This window comes from Convolutriloba macropyga, chromosome 3, assembly GCF_964194025.1.
Source record: "Convolutriloba macropyga chromosome 3, txConMacr16.3, whole genome shotgun sequence".
NCBI lineage: Eukaryota > Metazoa > Xenacoelomorpha > Acoela > Convolutidae > Convolutriloba > Convolutriloba macropyga.
In genome coordinates this window covers 35,532,892-35,549,422 of record NC_134470.1, presented here as the reverse complement: position 1 = coordinate 35,549,422, position 16,531 = coordinate 35,532,892, and the positions used below count along the sequence as shown (strand labels likewise).

Here is a 16,531-nt window from a genome sequence, read left to right as displayed (position 1 = left end):
AAGCACATACATGGGTAAAATTATAGCCTTATTATTTTTAAAGGTGTTGTGGGACTATCAAAGACAAGGAACAAAAGTAGCTTCTCACAGCCCTCGAAAAAAGGTGTCCTCATAAGTCGTAGACGTTAACGTAACGAGGGAATACGATGGTGATATAAAAGATCAGACCCTAACCAAATTTTAAGAATTTTCTAAATATATCACCAGCTTGCCAGAAAAAAAACCTCTATTGATTCTCATGAATCTGATTGGGATTCAAACGAGCATTGGAAAGAATATACAGAAATAAGTATCTTACAACTGGACAATATGCGTTATTTTGATTTAATTTGATAGCTAGACTTACACCTGATTCTGAATTGGACCTGACAACTACGCAGGAATAAAACATACCGGGCAGATTGCCGGAAAATAGCCGTTATTAAAAAAGCGTGCGCTATTTTGATTGGATTTTGTAGTTTGACATACTCCTGTTTCATGACACAACGTATCTTACGCATACATAGGATCAGTTGTCCCTGTAATCGCGAACGGATGTCAAATTTGATATGCAAGCAAAACCAGTGGTGTACCTAAAGGGTCTATCTTGGGTCCGCTACTTTCCCCTGTTTATATCAAAGATCTGCCAAACAACATTAACAACAGCGTAACCTTTGGTTACACAAATGATTACAATTTCTTTTCAACACAATTAGAAGTAGATTTAAACTCTCTCGACAAATGGTGTGTTGAAAGTGATATGAGATATGCATGATAACAAATGTCAAATAATCAGCTTTAAAAAGAGCACACAACTTTGCCTAAATGATAAACAAATCACAAATGCAACAGCACAGAAAAATCTCGGAATTACTGCTTGCGAAAACCTCAAATAGCATGAAAATGCAAAACGGAGAAACTCAAACGCCCGAAACTTCATTTGGTTCCTGAAAATGAACATCAACCACAAGACAACAGAAAAATCGAAGTTAAACAAATACTTAAGATACGTCCCTGAAATCGCGTACGGATGTCAAGTTTGTTATGCAAGCAAAACAAATCTACTTACGGTAAAAAAAAACTCCAAAAAGCGCGACCAGACGAATCGTAGCAACAAACGAAAACTACAAAGCAAGCTCAATTAAAAAAAAAATTTCACTATACTTTGAGCTGCAATCCGTTTAATTTCTTTGTGAGCCAATTGACGGTAGATACAATATTAACATCAATCATCATATAAGTTTCAACGAAAACGCTCGTACGAGACAAGGAAAAAGTAGCGAGATAAAAATACTGAGAACTCGTATTGGGAGTGACGAAAATTTTTTGTCACTCAGCTCCAAATTATTTAATACCATTAGCAAACATTCAAATCTTTTAGACCCAGAGCAATAGAAATCAAGAGTTAGTGATCTCTTCTGGTTCTACTGTCCACTGAGATATGTCGAAACTAACACGTGAAGTTGGAAAATATGTCTACAAAATATGCAAAAACTGTAAGCCTCCAGCAAAACTGGCAGATATAACTCATTTGTAAACTTATTATGGGGTTTCTAACACCCCTGTAAAGAAGTACTAAATTCTACTCTACTACTTCTTCTACTAAAATAAGAATTTGTATCAAAAGCAATTAATATCAGACCTGGTAACTGAGACAAATTAAAAAAAGTTCAAGCGAGGGGCATCTACAATTGGGCTTTATCGGTTTATCGCGTTTATTTTCTTACTTTTTTCGTTCATTTTATATTTCTCTTCTGAGCTACTGTTGTGTAAAAGCACTTTCAGCAGAATAAGAGAAGAAAATAGCCTAGTCGAGAAAAAACACTTTCACGCAAAATATCCAAAAAGGCTAAATAAGTTAAGCGAAAATTTGTCTGGCCAAAAAAAAACTAGGGGCGCTACAATAGCCGGCTCAGAAAACGAGGACAGCTATTAACAAATTAGAAATCGGCTAAAACAGCTTTATCACCAAGCTTTTTTACATTGACCCGAAACTGATAATCATTTCAGGCTGCTTTGCAAAGAAGCTCTTTTTCGAATTCCGACACAGCGAAGAATGAAGTCGAAATGATTTCACGCCAAATTTTGCTAATTTAGAAAACTTATGTTGGCAAGAACGAAACAACTCAAAAATGAACACTTCGAACCGATTCTACTACTCACTAAGTAAACAATTTCCTGCATCAAACTATTCGAATTAAAAAAAAAACGCAAAGCAAAATCTGAAAGATAGCTGGCACATTGCCAGAAAATAGCCGCAATAGATTCGTAGATCGGCAGTCTAAAAAACAGTAAAAAAGACAGACCAAAAAAATTTGTCTTTTCATTGAAGGCTGATCTGTTATATTTTGATTAAAAATCTGTTTAAGTTATTGCTGCATCTATTAGCTGATCTCTAATAACCTTCATTTAGAGTGACACACACCCATTTGACCTTATCTCTTTGAAATAAAGTAAATAAAAGTCAATTTCAAAGTGAGGAAGTCATTTTTGAGAGTGAGGTAAGTCAAGTGTGACCAAAAATTTAATCACGCGCATGAACAAAAAAACTCGCTCCACTAAGAGCGAAAAATGACGTCACACATGCAATTCAGTTGAAATTGCATGAACGAATGAACAAAAAGTGGCTGTGACGTCATATGGTCGTAACAAAAATCATGACGACGAAATAAAAAAGCCAAGAGAAGGCCAATAATAGCCCCAGCTATCGCTGTGCGGCTATTAATAACAATTTTTGAAAAACTTTTCACGATTTGTAATTCCAGAACAATTAAAATCAATAAACTGTAATACGGAAAATTGAAATTAATTTTCATTTCATTAAATAAATGTCAGACAAATTATGTCCGCCATGTAAACATAAATGTCTGTCATGATTTTGCACACGACAAACAAAAACCATACCCATTACATTGCCGGCAAAAAGCCATATGGATTTCCATAACTCCAATTAGGATCTTAAGAACAGTCAGCAATTGATTGGTTTACAAAAAATATTTTACAGTGCGAGATAGCTTTATTGGAATTCCTAGTAAGAAACACTCCTGCTTCTTAAAGAGAAGATATAGGAATTAGTATCAATACCAATTAACATTATTCATGGTAACTAAAATTAATTGGAACAAATCTCAAAAAGCGCGCATTTAAACCTTCTATATCCCGTTTCTATTTTTGATTTGGTTTATCGCTAAATTTAGATAGCTCTGCTGTGCAACTGCGGATTAAAAGAACTTTCAGACGAATGAGAGAAGAATGAAACTATCATGGAGAAGTAAAAAAAAAATTACGCAAATTGTCAAAAACTTTAAATTGAGGTAAAGCAAAACAAAATTTTGTTGCCAACGTTTCACATTTTGCGTTTTAATCATAAAATCAAAATTGGCATCCTTTCCGTTTGTGCCCCCAGCTTAGTGGACGCTTTTTATTTGCACTCCGAAGATGTACGTAGTACATTTTTACATAATGATTTACTATGTAGTTGCATGTGATCTGTAATTGGGCGGTGCAAAACGTACTGGGGGCAAAAACGGAAAAGATATAATAAATGAGAAGCCCACTTCCTATGTTTCAGTCTTGGTCAAAAACACAGAGAACGTTAAGGCGTAAGCCTCCAAGACAACTTGATGCCCGCCGGGATTTATCTGTTCATCAAACTTTTGAGGTAGAAAAGTCAAATGATCAGACAACAAAGACAATCAGACGAACTGCTGAGACACGTAAGGCTGAATGCTTTTCAGACTTCACCTGTTTATCCCGTTTATAAGTATGGAAAGTTAAAAGTTCAGACGAAAACATTGTCAAGTGAAAAATCATCGAAAAACAGCCGTTAGATGCGGAAAGTAGGTGCAGCATAGGTAGCTTTCGGGATAAGTAAGTGCAGGAAAGGATATAAGTAGGCCTGGGGTGGGTGGGAGTTAGCTTAATGTGGAGTTATCCAGTTTGGGGGGGGGGGGGTAGGTAGGCTTGAGCGAGGGTGGTACATAAATGGTGAGTTGAAGTTCTGTAGCATGAATAGGGACGAGGGGATATGGAAAGTAAAGTTTTCAAAATTATCTGTTGACTTCTAATTTTACCTGCAACTCTAATTACTATAAGTTTAATTAAGTCCAGTTTTCGAAAACAGATGTCAACTATCTAAAACAGAAGTTAAAGCTCCAAATTCAAAGTTCAAGTCATGGAAAAAATGCATCAGTAAAAAACAAGCCTTTAGAATACCAAAACTCCCCTTCAAGAGGAAAGACTGAGGGACTAGATAATGAAAAAAAACTTTGTTTGAGAGCAAGTAATCTATTCAATAATTCGCAAATCACACAAAAACTTTACGAAAAAAGCAGTGTCTGATTCATATAGAGCATAAGCTGCCCTTTGATAAATTACAACTATGCACCATTAGAACACATCTGTCACCTTTTAACAATATAAATGCAGAAAATCATTCTCTCGAAAACCGAAAAACTGTTCGAACACTGTTCTTTCAATCCGCTTTAAAACAAGAATTAAAAACGTAACCGGCTAACAACTGGCGAGCGGTTGGCTACATAAGTAGCTAGGGTGCCTAGCTCTAGCCTAACTGAAGGGGCATGGGTTGAGGTCGGCGGGGGGGCAAACGGGGTGTGAGAGGTTGGTACAAAAGTGGTAATTTGAAGTTCTGTAGCATGAATAGGGACGAGGGACTGATATGGAAAGTAAATTTTTCAAAATTATCTGTTGACTTCTAATTTTACCTGCAACTCTAATTACTATAAGTTTAATTAAGTCCAGTTTTCGAAAACAGATGTCAACTATCTAAAACAGAAGTTAAAGCTCCAAATTCAAAGTCCAAGTCATGGAAAAAAAGCAACAGTTAAAAACAAGCCTTTAGAATACCAAAACTCCCCTTCAAGAGGTAAGACTGAGGGACTAAATAATGGCAAAAAAACTTCGTTTGAGAGCAAGTAATCTATTCAATTATTCCAAATCACAAAAAAACTTTACGAAAAAAGCAATTTCTAATTCATAGAGCATAAACTGCCCTTTGATAAATTACAACTATGCACCATTAGAACATATCTGTCACCTTTTAACAATATTAATGCAGAAAATCACTCTCTCGAAAACCGAAAAACTGTTCGAACACTGTTCTCTAAATCCGCTTCAAAACAAGAATTAAAAACCTAACCGGCTAACGACTGGCGAGCGGTTGGCTACATCAGTAGCTAGGTACAGTTTAGGGTGTTTAGCTCTAGCTTAACTGAAGGGGCATGGGTTGAGGTCGGCGGGGGGGGGGGTCGAACGGGGTGTGCGAGGGTGCTCAAAGCCTAAAGAACCGCACTTCACACAATGAATTTATTTCTCCGAACAATTCGCCTCCAAAACTGTGATTCGCATACTTAGAGTCTAGTAAGCGGAGAGACTGTAAAGGAACTTAATGCCCTCCTGTTAATTCCGTTTTTGAGGACAAAAAGTCAGACGAAGAATCTTTCAAGCAAAAAAACAAAGACCACAGGACTAATATTGCAACGAACTTTGAGAGCAATAAATCACCACTCTTATTTGAATTCTGTTTAAAAACAGACGAAAACACAAAAAAGGCAGCGCCCATAAAAATTCAAATTCGTCGATTTGTAGAGAGCGGCTAAATAGCCGTTTGAGTAACTGACAGCTGCTATCAAAAAAGTTTTGGAAAATATTGATAATAATTCAATATTTTTTAAGTTCCCAATTGGTTAGGTAAGCAGTGAGAGCCGTGCGCCGTGCTTGGATGTAATAATAAGTAAAGATGCCAAGCGTTGGCGATAAATCTTTCATCTTCTATACTTCAACAGCGACTCCCAAATTTTTCAAAGATTTTAATACGGAACCCTTGACCAATAAAATTTTCGAGGGGAAAAAGCCAATACAGGGAAAACAACTGATAGAATTCCACCACCAAAAATTTACTTCTACTAGCAAGCCCGCATAAGCATCACAAAATCATATCCGAACAGGTTTAAAAGAATATAGGATTTTTTCGTGGCAACTCGGGTTCGAACCCTTGCCCCTCTCGTTTAACAGCCACAGCTCTTACCTTTTAGGCTACCGACGAGTACTTTTGGCGTCCATTACCTTATTTAACAGCAACTTTTGGTTAAGCGACAATTTTGGCTTTGCTGTGATTAAGGTGCGCTATGTTAAAGGAGCGCAATGAACATGCATAAAACGAGCTTCTACAACGAAATCCCAAATTTATTTCCGAGCACATTATACATCCTTTTCCTCCCCTACTTGGGCTTGAAAAAAAATATTTGCAGAGCAGGCTCTTAGGCATGATTGCGTGGGCTGCATTCTTAAGGATTGTTAAAACATGTGAACATAGGAGCGCTGCTAAACATTGCGTTCAAGTGCGACTTACAATTAATATATTAGATGAGAGGGAGAGAAAGAAATGGAGAAAGAAAGAAAAGATAAAGGAATAAAGAAAGAATGAGAAGAAGACATAAGTAACAAAAAAAACAAAGAAATGAAGAGGGGAAGAAAAAGACAACCAACTCACCAATTTTTTATCCCAGTAAACGATGCATCCTTTTCCTCCACGACTCGGGATCGAACCCATGCTCCCTGTTTACAGCCACAGGCCTAATCCATTGCACTACCGACGCCTGTTTCTGTTATCTATTGAACTGGATACATTCGAAAAATATTGCTCGATGGCTTTTTGTCTCGCTTGTTTTTGCTAAGCCGTATGCTTAATGAGCAACAGAAAACATTTGCAGATCAGGCACTTAGGCATGGTCATGTAGGCCGCATGTTTAAGGATCGTTAAAACATGTGAAGATAGGAGCGTTGTTAACCGTTGCGTTCAAGTGCGACGTACATTTATTATATTAGAAATAGAAGAATGAATAAGAAGGGAATTAAAGAAGGGAGCAAGAAGGAAACACAGTAGTGGATGAAAAACAAGATTCACCATTTTTGAGACAAAAAAGAGGCCTTTTTTTGCACCGACTCGGTCTCGAATCCATGCCCCTCGCTGCACAGCCACAACTCTAATCCCTTGCACTACCTACGCCTGTTACTGTTGTCTATCCGTTGTGGCTACATATGAAAATTGGTCGATGGCTTTTTGTCTCGCTTGTTTTTGCAAAGCCGTATGCTTAATCAGCAAAAAAAGTTTACAGATCAGGCACTTAAGCATTGTCGTGTAGGCTGCATGTTTAAAGATCGTTAAAACATGTGAAGATAGGAGCGTTGTTAACCGTTGCGTTCAAGTGCGACGTACATTTAATATATTAGATATGGAAGAATAAATAAGAAGGGAAATAAAGAAGGGAGCAAGAACGAAAACAAGATTCACCATTTTTGAGCCAAAAAACAGAAGCTGGAGCGGTGATAACCGTTGCGTTCAAGTGCGACTTACATTTAGTATAACAGATGAGAGGGAGAGAATGAAATGGAGAAAGAAACAAAAGATGAAGGAATAAAGAAAGAACAAAAAGAGGATACAAGTAACAAATAAAAGCAAAGAAATGAAGAAGGGAAGAAAAAGACAATCAAATCACCATTTTTTTATCCCAGTAAATTATAAATCCTTTTCCTCCCCTAAATGGGCTCGAATCCATGACCATCGCTTCACAGCCATAGTCTAATCCCCTTTCGCTACCGAAGCCCGTTGCGGTTGTCTATTGAACTGGCTACATACGCAAAGTTTTTGTCAATGACTTTTTTGTCTCGCTTCTTTTTGCTAAGCTGTATGCTTAATGAGCAAAACACAATTACAGATTAGACGCTTAAGCGTGGTGGTGGTGTATGCTGAATGTTTAAGGGTCGTTAAACATCTGACGATAGTAGTGCTGTTAACCATTGCGCTCAAGTGCAATTTACATTCAATATATTAGATGAGGGGGAGAGAAAAAAATGGAGAAAGGAATAAAAGATGAAGGAATAAAATAAACAACAAAAGGAATATATAAAACAAAGAAACGAAGAAGGGAAGAAAAGGCAACCAAATCCCAAATTTAATTACGAGTACATTATACATCCTTTTCCGCCCCTACTTGGGCTTGAACTCATGTCCCTCGCTTGACAGCCACAGGTATAATCCCCTGCGCTACAGACGCCTGCTGCTGTTGTCAATCGGTACTGGCTACATAAGCAAAATGTTTATCAATGTTTTTTTTGTTTCGCTTGTTTTTGCTAAGCCGTATGCTTAATGAGCGAAAAAAAACATTTGCAGAGCAGGCTCTTAAGCATGATTGTTGGGGCTGCATTCTTAAGGATCGTTAAAACATGTCAACATAGGAGCGCTGCTAAACATTGCGTTCAAGTGCTACTTACAATTAAAATATTAGATGAGAGGGAGAGAAATAAACGGAGAAAGAAAGAAAAGATAAAGGAATAAAGAAAGAACGAAAAGAAGATATAAGTAACAAAAAAACAAAGAAATGAAGAGGGGAGGAAAACGACAACCAACTCCCGAATTTTGTATCCCAGTAAACGATGCATCCTTTTCCTCCACCACTCGAGATCGAACCCAGGCCCCTCTCTTCACAGTCACAGGTCCAATTCATTGCGCTACCGACGCCTGTTGCTGTTGTCTATCCGTAGTGGCTACATACGAATATTGGTCGATGGCTTTTTTTCTCGCTTGTTTTTGCTAAGCCGTATGCTTAATGAGCGAAAAAACGTTTACAGATCAGGCACTTAAGCATGGTCGCGTAGGCTGCATGTTTAAGGATCGCTAAAACACGTGAAGATAGGAGCGTTGCTAACAATTGCGTTCAAATGCGACTTACATTTAATATATTAGATATAGAAGAATCAATCAGAAGGGAAATAAAGAAAGGAGAAAGAAGGAAACACAGTAGTGGATGAAAAACAAGATTCACCATTTATGAGACAAAAAACAGAGGCCATTCTTTGCACCGACTTGGCCTCGAACCCATGACCCTTGCTTCACAGCCACAGTTTGAATCCCTTGCACTACCGACGCCTGTTATTGTTGTCTATCCGTAGTGGCTACATACGCAAATTGGTCGATGGCTTTTTGTCTCGCTTGTTTTTGCTAAGCCGTATGCTTAATGCGCAAAAAAAAATTTACAGATCAAGCACTAAAGCATGGTTGTATAGGCTGCATGTTTAAGTATCGTTAAAACATGTGAAGATAGGAGCGTTGTTAACCATTGCGTTCAAGTGCGACGAACATTTAAAATATTAGATATAGAAGAATCAATAAGAAGGGAATTAAAGAAGGGAGCAAGAAAGAAACACAGTAGTGGATGAAAAACAAGATTCACCATTTTTGAGACAAAAAGAGGCCTTTTTTCGTAACGACTCGGTCTCGAACCCATGCCCCTCCCTGCAGAGCCACAAGTCTAATCCCTTGCGCTACGGACGCCTGTTACTGTTGTCTATCCGTTGTGGCTACATACGAAAATTGGTCGATGGTTTTTTGTCTCGCTTGTTTTTGCTAAGCCGTATGCTTAATGAGCGAAAAAGCGAAAAAACGTTTACAGATCAGGCACTTAAGCATGGTCGTGTAGGCTGCATGTTTAAAGATCGCTAAAACACGTGAAGATAGGAGCGTTACTAACCATTGCGTTCAAGTGCGACTTACATTTAATAAATTAGATATAGAAGAATAAATAAGAAGGGAAATAAAGAAGGGAGCAGGAACGAAACACAGTAGTGGATGAAAAACAAGATTCACCATTTATGAGACAAAAAACAGAGGCCATTCTTTGCACCGACTTGGCCTCGAACCCATGCCCCTTGCTTCACAGCCACAGTTTGAATCTCTTGCACTACCAACGCCTGTTATTGTTGTCTATCCGTAGTGGCTACATACGAAAATTGGTTGATGGCTTTTTGTCTCGCTTGTTTTTGATAAGCCGTATGCTTAATGAGCAAAAAAAAACATTTACAGATCAGGCACTTAAGCATGGTTGTATAGGCTGCATGTTTAAGGATCGTTAAAACATGTGAAGATAGGAGCGTTGTTAACCGTTGCGTTCAAGTGCGACGTACATTTATTCTATTAGAAATAGAAGAATGAATAAGGAGGGAATTAAAGAAGGGAGCAAGAAGGAAACACAGTAGTGGATGAAAAACAAGATTCACCATTTTTGAGACAAAAAAGAGGCCTTTTTTTGCACCGACTCGGTCTCGAATCCATGCCCCTCGCTGCACAGCCACAAATCTAATCCCTTGCACTACCTACGCCTGTTACTGTTGTCTATCCGTTGTGGCTACATATGAAAATTGGTCGATGGCTTTTTGTCTCGCTTGTTTTTGCTAAGCCGTATGCTTAATCAGCAAAAAAGTTTACAGATCAGGCACTTAAGCATGGTCGTGTAGGCTGCATGTTTAAAGATCGCTAAAACACGTGAAGATAGGAGCGTTGTTAACCATTGCGTTCAAGTGCGACTTACGTTTAATATATTAGATTCCTCTAGTCTACAGGTCAAAAAATCAGATAGATGTGATTTGAAAAATCAGATAGATTGCCGAAAAAAAGCGGCCATAGAGGCTTGTGGCCTTCCATGAAATGAAGCAACTAAAGAAATAAGAGAGTCGGATTGACCAGTCCTTTGATAGACCACTAGAGTTTTTGGTTAGATTCGGACTGTCATTTTTATGACAGTCCGCCTCGGCTGTGAAACTTCGCCTCGGCTGTGAAACTCCGCCTCGGCTGTGACACCTTATGGGCGCAGTCGTGCCAGTCCCAAGCCTGGAGAAAGGAGAAGGGTTTGCGACAGGAAGGGCATCCGGCTGTATAACCTGCTTCAAATTCTGAATCTCTGTCATGGAAGTTCTACAAAGCCGTACACCCCGAAGTGCGGCGCGGGCGTCGCTGGTGCCAGCCTACGATAGAAAGAAAGCACCATAACCCCAAAAGAGCCTGAAAGGCCTGGTAGACTTCGGGTCGCATCTTGAAATGTCGGGAGCCTAACTGGTAAGTCGGGCGAGGTGGCCAGGGAGCTCAGTAGAAGGAAGGTGGGTGTTGCCTGTCTGCAAGAGACCAAGTGGAGAGAGGCCACGAGACGAGAGATCGGCGACAGATACAAGCTGTTTTGATCTGGCGCTGACAAGGAAGCTGTAAACGGTGTGGGCATTGTTGTTAGCCACGACCTTTCTGATAAAGTGCCGGAGGTCAGACGGCTTACAGAACATGTAATGACGACGAAGATGATAATCGCAGAATCCATCCATGTGATAGTCCCTGTGTACGCACCTCAGACCGGTCGCCCAGGAAACGAGAAAGAGGCTCTCTACGACCTCATTGACAAGTGTGTGGATAGCGAAGAGGCCATCATCATGGGCGGTGACTTCAACGGACATGTTGGAAGCGAAAGAGAGATTTAGCTCGGTACATGGGGGCTTTGGGTACGGCGATCGTAATGCTGATAGACTGCGGGTCCTGGATTTTGCACTTGCCCACGGCTTTAAGATAACCAATACGTGGTTCAGGAGCCCAACCAAGCTCCTCCCTACGTTCATTTCTGTACAAAACAGCACTCAAATTGATTATGTTCTGGCGCGCGGAACAAGTGTGCAATCGCAAGAAACGCAAAGTGCATACCAGTCGGCATGCAGCACAAGCTGGTCGTAGTGGACTTTGCGGTAAAATCGTATGTGCGTAAGCCTTTCAAACCATCTAAACGACTGAGACATTCCAAACTCAAACAACCAGAGCTCTACGCTAAGTTCCAAGAAACACTCGGTATAATGGATGACGTAAGCACCTGGGAGGACTTCAGTGGAAAATTGGTTGAAACTGCCAAAAAGCTCTGTGGCTTCACCGGCAAGGGACGGCAAGAAACGCCGTGGTGGATTAACGAAATGGAAGAGATCGTAAAGGCAAAGCGGGATGACTTCAAAAAATGCGGAAAGAAAGATCACAGGAAAATAGAGAACGCTACGTGCGATTGAGAACAGAGGCAAAAGCAGTGGCACGACGAGCGATGAGCACGGCTGCTGAAGAGGCATGTCAAGATGCTACTTGACAGCGCCTTTTTTCCATAACTCAGCAGCGCACAAAAGATTAGTGCGATGTGCAGGGTGCAAACTGAATCAGTGACCGGAACGGCAAGCTTCACACCAGTCTGGAGGATAGAAAGAAAGTGTGGAAGGACCACTTTGCAGACCTCACGAACGTGGAGAATGAGCACGTTGAGGACGATGTCTCGCCCGTTGCAGGTCCATGCGAATGCTTCTCGCAGGATGAAATTAAAGCAGCCCTAGGCTCGCTGAACTGTTTGAAGGCGACGGGTCCATCGGGCAAAAACGGCGCGGCGCAATGATTAAAGCAGCCGGCAACTCTGGAATCTCTGTGTTGACAACAGCCGCAATTGAGCTGCTCGCTTCCAGTGCTCTGCCTTCGGATTTCAAACGCAGCAGCCTAGTGCCATTGTATAAAGACAAATGAGATTCACTCTAGCTTAATTCCTACCGTGGCATCAAATTGCTAGAACATTCTTTCAAGATCATTGAGAAAGTACCCGGGGTCCGACTGCGGGACCTGATCGAGATCAATGACACCCATTTCGGATTCATGCAAGGCAGAGGCACAACCGACGCAGTCTGTGGCGAGGCAGCTGTACTAAAATAAATGGCCAAGAAGAAGCGGTTGAACTGGATTTTTGTTGACCTTGAAAAGGCCTTTGACAGGGTGCCGAGGAAGGTCATGCAACCATGGCAAAGTAAGAGGGCTGCAGAACGTCGATTAGTGTCGATGGAAGCCCGTCTGAAGAGTTCGATGTTAGAGTTGGAGTGCATCAAGGCTCGATTTTAAGCGCCTTCTTGTTCATTGCGGTACTACAGTACATGTCGCGCACCGCTGAGCACGGGGACCTAATTGAGCTCCTCTACGCAGACGACCTTGCCCTAGCCACTGACACCAAGGAGGAGGTACTGGCCAAGTATAACAACTGAAAAAACGGCAATGGAACGCAAGGGCCTGCGAGTAAATGATGGCAAAACCGAAGCTCTTCTAATGCCTCAAAGAATCTTCACGCGTGCAAGAGTGGACTCATGAGCCGTCTTTGGAAGCCAAGTAGGAAGGAACTCCATAAGATGTACCACCTGCAAAGACTGGTTACACAAGAGCTGCTCAGGCATCAACAGCAGCGTGAGCCCGCATGTAGGTACATTTGTTTGCAGCTCCTGTCAAAACGGGTTACGAGATCCGGATTCTGAACAGAAACTTGGTGATCTTGAAATTGTTGACCGTTTCACCTACCTGGGCCACTGTCTGGATGCCACAGGTACATCATGCGACATAGCCATCGCTCAACGAATTTAAGCAGGATGGCTCGCATTCCGGAAGCTGAGGAGCACACTACTGGGCAAGCGTGGATTCACCCTCTTACAGCGTGGCACAGTGTATAAAGCGTGCGTCAGGACGGTTAATCTATACTCTGCGGAATCCTGAACCCTGATCAGTCGGAGTGTTCAGCGGCTCCAGTCAACAGAGAGCAGAATGATGAGGATGATCTGTGGGGTAACCCTAACTGACAGACAACCATCAACAACGTTAGCTGTTAGACTGGGTCTCGACACCAACATTGCCCAAGAAAAAGAATGCAGGCAATTACGGTGGTATGGACACGTTTTTCGCAGCGAACCCCAGCATCGCATCAAACGGGCGTATGAGCTTGAGGTCCAGGGACGTAAGCCACCAGCAAGACCAAAGAAGACCTGGACGGAGACCATTCACGACGTGTTGCGAAGACGACGACTGATCAACGAGCATGCCCATGATAGAAAACTCTGGCACTCGATGATTCAGGGGCGCTCCGCCGACCCTAGAAATCTGGGACAGGGCGGTCACGGATGATGATTTTTATGAGACACATACGCTCTAGAAGGAAAACTCCCGAATGGAGATTTTTCAAAATTAATATTCGAAATCAAAAACTCAGACTCTAACACTCAAAAATTAGGGCATATACGTTTGGCACTACTTAGAGTTGCATTTTATTGAGTGAGGTAAGTCACAGTCACACAATTGACCTAAAAGCAGAACAATGCCGTCACGCACACAAATTTTAACTGCAAAGCAGTAGAGATCACCGAAATTGAAAAATTCAATTCCAAGTCAGGTCGCAAGAATCATCGATGGAGACGACAAAATAAAAACCGCGAGTTCCCCAATAATATCCGCTATCGCTTCGCGGCTATTAATAACAATAAAAAAATTTCTTGAAGTCAGTTAAAGCCAAGAGGCATCCAGCAGATGTCAGAATATAAGATGCTAAGAAAAACAAGGCCTGCATTTCAATTTGCGTTTTAAATATGACTCTTGAATTGTTAAAGCAAAATCGACAGAAGTCCATTTACTATGTTCAAAAAGAATGTCGATTTTAAAATTGCTCCCTAGCAGGATAATTGTCTTCCCTAGCATTTTTGAAGGTATTTGCCCTGTTTGTAGTGTTTCAAATGAGGATTGCGGTTGAAATAACACCCGTTACTTTTTATGTGACATCCAGTTTTGCGTCTCTCTAAAAAATGACATATTAATATATTCCTATTAATCTATCAATAGTGGACTTCTATATCCAATATACACATATATATATATATATATATATATATATATATATATATATATATATATACATATATATATATATATATATATATATATATATATATATATATATATATATATGCACGCGCAAACTTAGTCAAGAACAGGAACGCTCTTTTAGATGACCATGCGCGAGCACGGCCGCCATGGTCACCAAGTAAATACCGGGAAAACATTGAAGAACTTGGTCCTTGAGCTTTAACGAAATGTCATAAAAATCAAATCTTGGTTCAGCTTTCCGTTGAACTGCACATGGTTCCAACACAGTGGATCATTTCATGCAACAAACAGCAAATGTGAGACATACGTCATTTCCAGGCTCGAGGTATTCTCTAGCAGTGTTGATGAGCCTGCACTGAGTGTCACGGCTGTTGGTCTGCCTCTGCTCTTTCAAAGCCTCCAACAGAGGCACCATGAACTGATTCACCTGCAACCAAACCAAAAACTATTGCTTAACGTATTAAACACATAGTTTTCTCAATCGTTCAATGTTTGTATCAGTTGGGCAAAACTAACACCATCGTATGATCAATTCCTCCCAGTAATAGCGGGTCTAGAAATTTGAGTCGCAATCCACCATAAGATCAGCTTTTTCTTTCAGTCTTTTTCTAACTCAATTTTTTGTATACAAATTCCGACTCAAGTGGGACTTCGAAAAATAGCTGAAAATAGACTGCGAAAATCTAGAACAAATCTGCTATGTAATCTAGTACTGCTTGATATGCAATCTCCACTTTCGACTCCTGAGGGGAGTCGAGAAATGTTTACTTTATCTGCGGAATTTGCACTTACCCTTTGAGAGTTGAAGCTTAGTTTGTGCCTTGTCTCATTGTGGTTGATGAGACTATCCCCCGCACTGCATGTCATCAGAGCAGCCTCTTGAGTCTTGTTTCCCACTACACAAGATTGCCACACCAGCAACTGAAATCACATTGATAGAAAAATTGGCCACATTTAACTGGCACAACCAATCTGGATAGTCTACGTAGCTTTTTTGTGCGAAAGATTCGAGGGATAGGGATTCGATACAATAAAAAAAAATGGTGCGGATAATTTTTTAAAGAACCAACATTGTTATCAGGGGACAAAATCAGAAATAACTGACAAGTGGAACTAGTCGCTTACTTTTTATTAAGATAAAAAAGACTGAAATCACAAATTAATTTCCATATCAAAGTTTTCATAGTCTAAAGTTATAAACGAAAACCCATGCTATCAATTTGTCTATACAAAATCTTAGACACTTAAGTTGCAACGTACAGTGGCTGACCACTCTTTACTTTAGGCCCCATCACGCATTTCCTTGTTTGCCAATATATAAATCGCTATTTTCTGAAAGCAACGGAATTCTTTTTTAAATAGAGAAAATCAAATTTTTTATAAAGAAAATAAAAATCCTTTTTGTATAAAGAAAATCAAACTCACTATTTCTACTATTGAAACGAGAGTACTATTCTACTCTCGAGCTATTGAAAACAAGTTGGCAAATGAATGCAAGCTGATGCATCGCCTCTTTCATATCAATAATGGTACTTTCGCGGGAGTGATCATGGATACCGTTGCCTGACCGCAAAAACAGATTTTCAATAGCACTGTAATATACCTTTGTCTGGCTATATTATTGTGTTAAATTTGTTGAAGTAATGTTTCCCGCTAATTTAATTAACTACTTAGTAGCATGACTTTTATCGCTTAAATTACTTTTTTCGCATGATTAATTGTTTAGGGCCTGAGCGGTTTTAATTTTCCTTCGGAGCAGGGCCGACAGCTATAAGTTTTTTCACTAGAGAATTTCACTAGTTTTACTGCTGAATTTCAACTTGACAATCTTGGTTGTGTCGTTTAAATTATTACGTTTTTAGACCTGGGGGCCGTATTTACATTTGAGTAATCACTTATAGAAATACATCAAGATTAACTCAAGACAAATAGAACTTCTCGCGCGTGCTGGCACGTGCCGGACAAATAAGTTGAACATAGTGAAGTGTACATTGTAAAAATAAATAC

At 40.1% G+C, this 16,531-nt stretch overlaps 1 protein-coding gene across 7 annotated transcripts in view; it reads right to left on the bottom strand.

Moving 5' to 3' along the window:
- The window catches only part of LOC142336168 (talin-1-like), a 210,366-nt gene that overhangs the window by 157,106 nt on the left and 36,729 nt on the right, over positions 1-16,531 (bottom strand). For all 7 annotated transcript variants that reach the window (XM_075384782.1, XM_075384786.1, XM_075384783.1 and 4 more), the window contains 2 exons: positions 15,317-15,445; positions 14,832-14,951 (listed from right to left, as the gene is read on the bottom strand). In XM_075384782.1, coding sequence (XP_075240897.1) covers positions 14,832-14,951; positions 15,317-15,445 — 249 coding nt within the window. The remainder of the gene's footprint in view (positions 1-14,831; positions 14,952-15,316; positions 15,446-16,531) is intronic.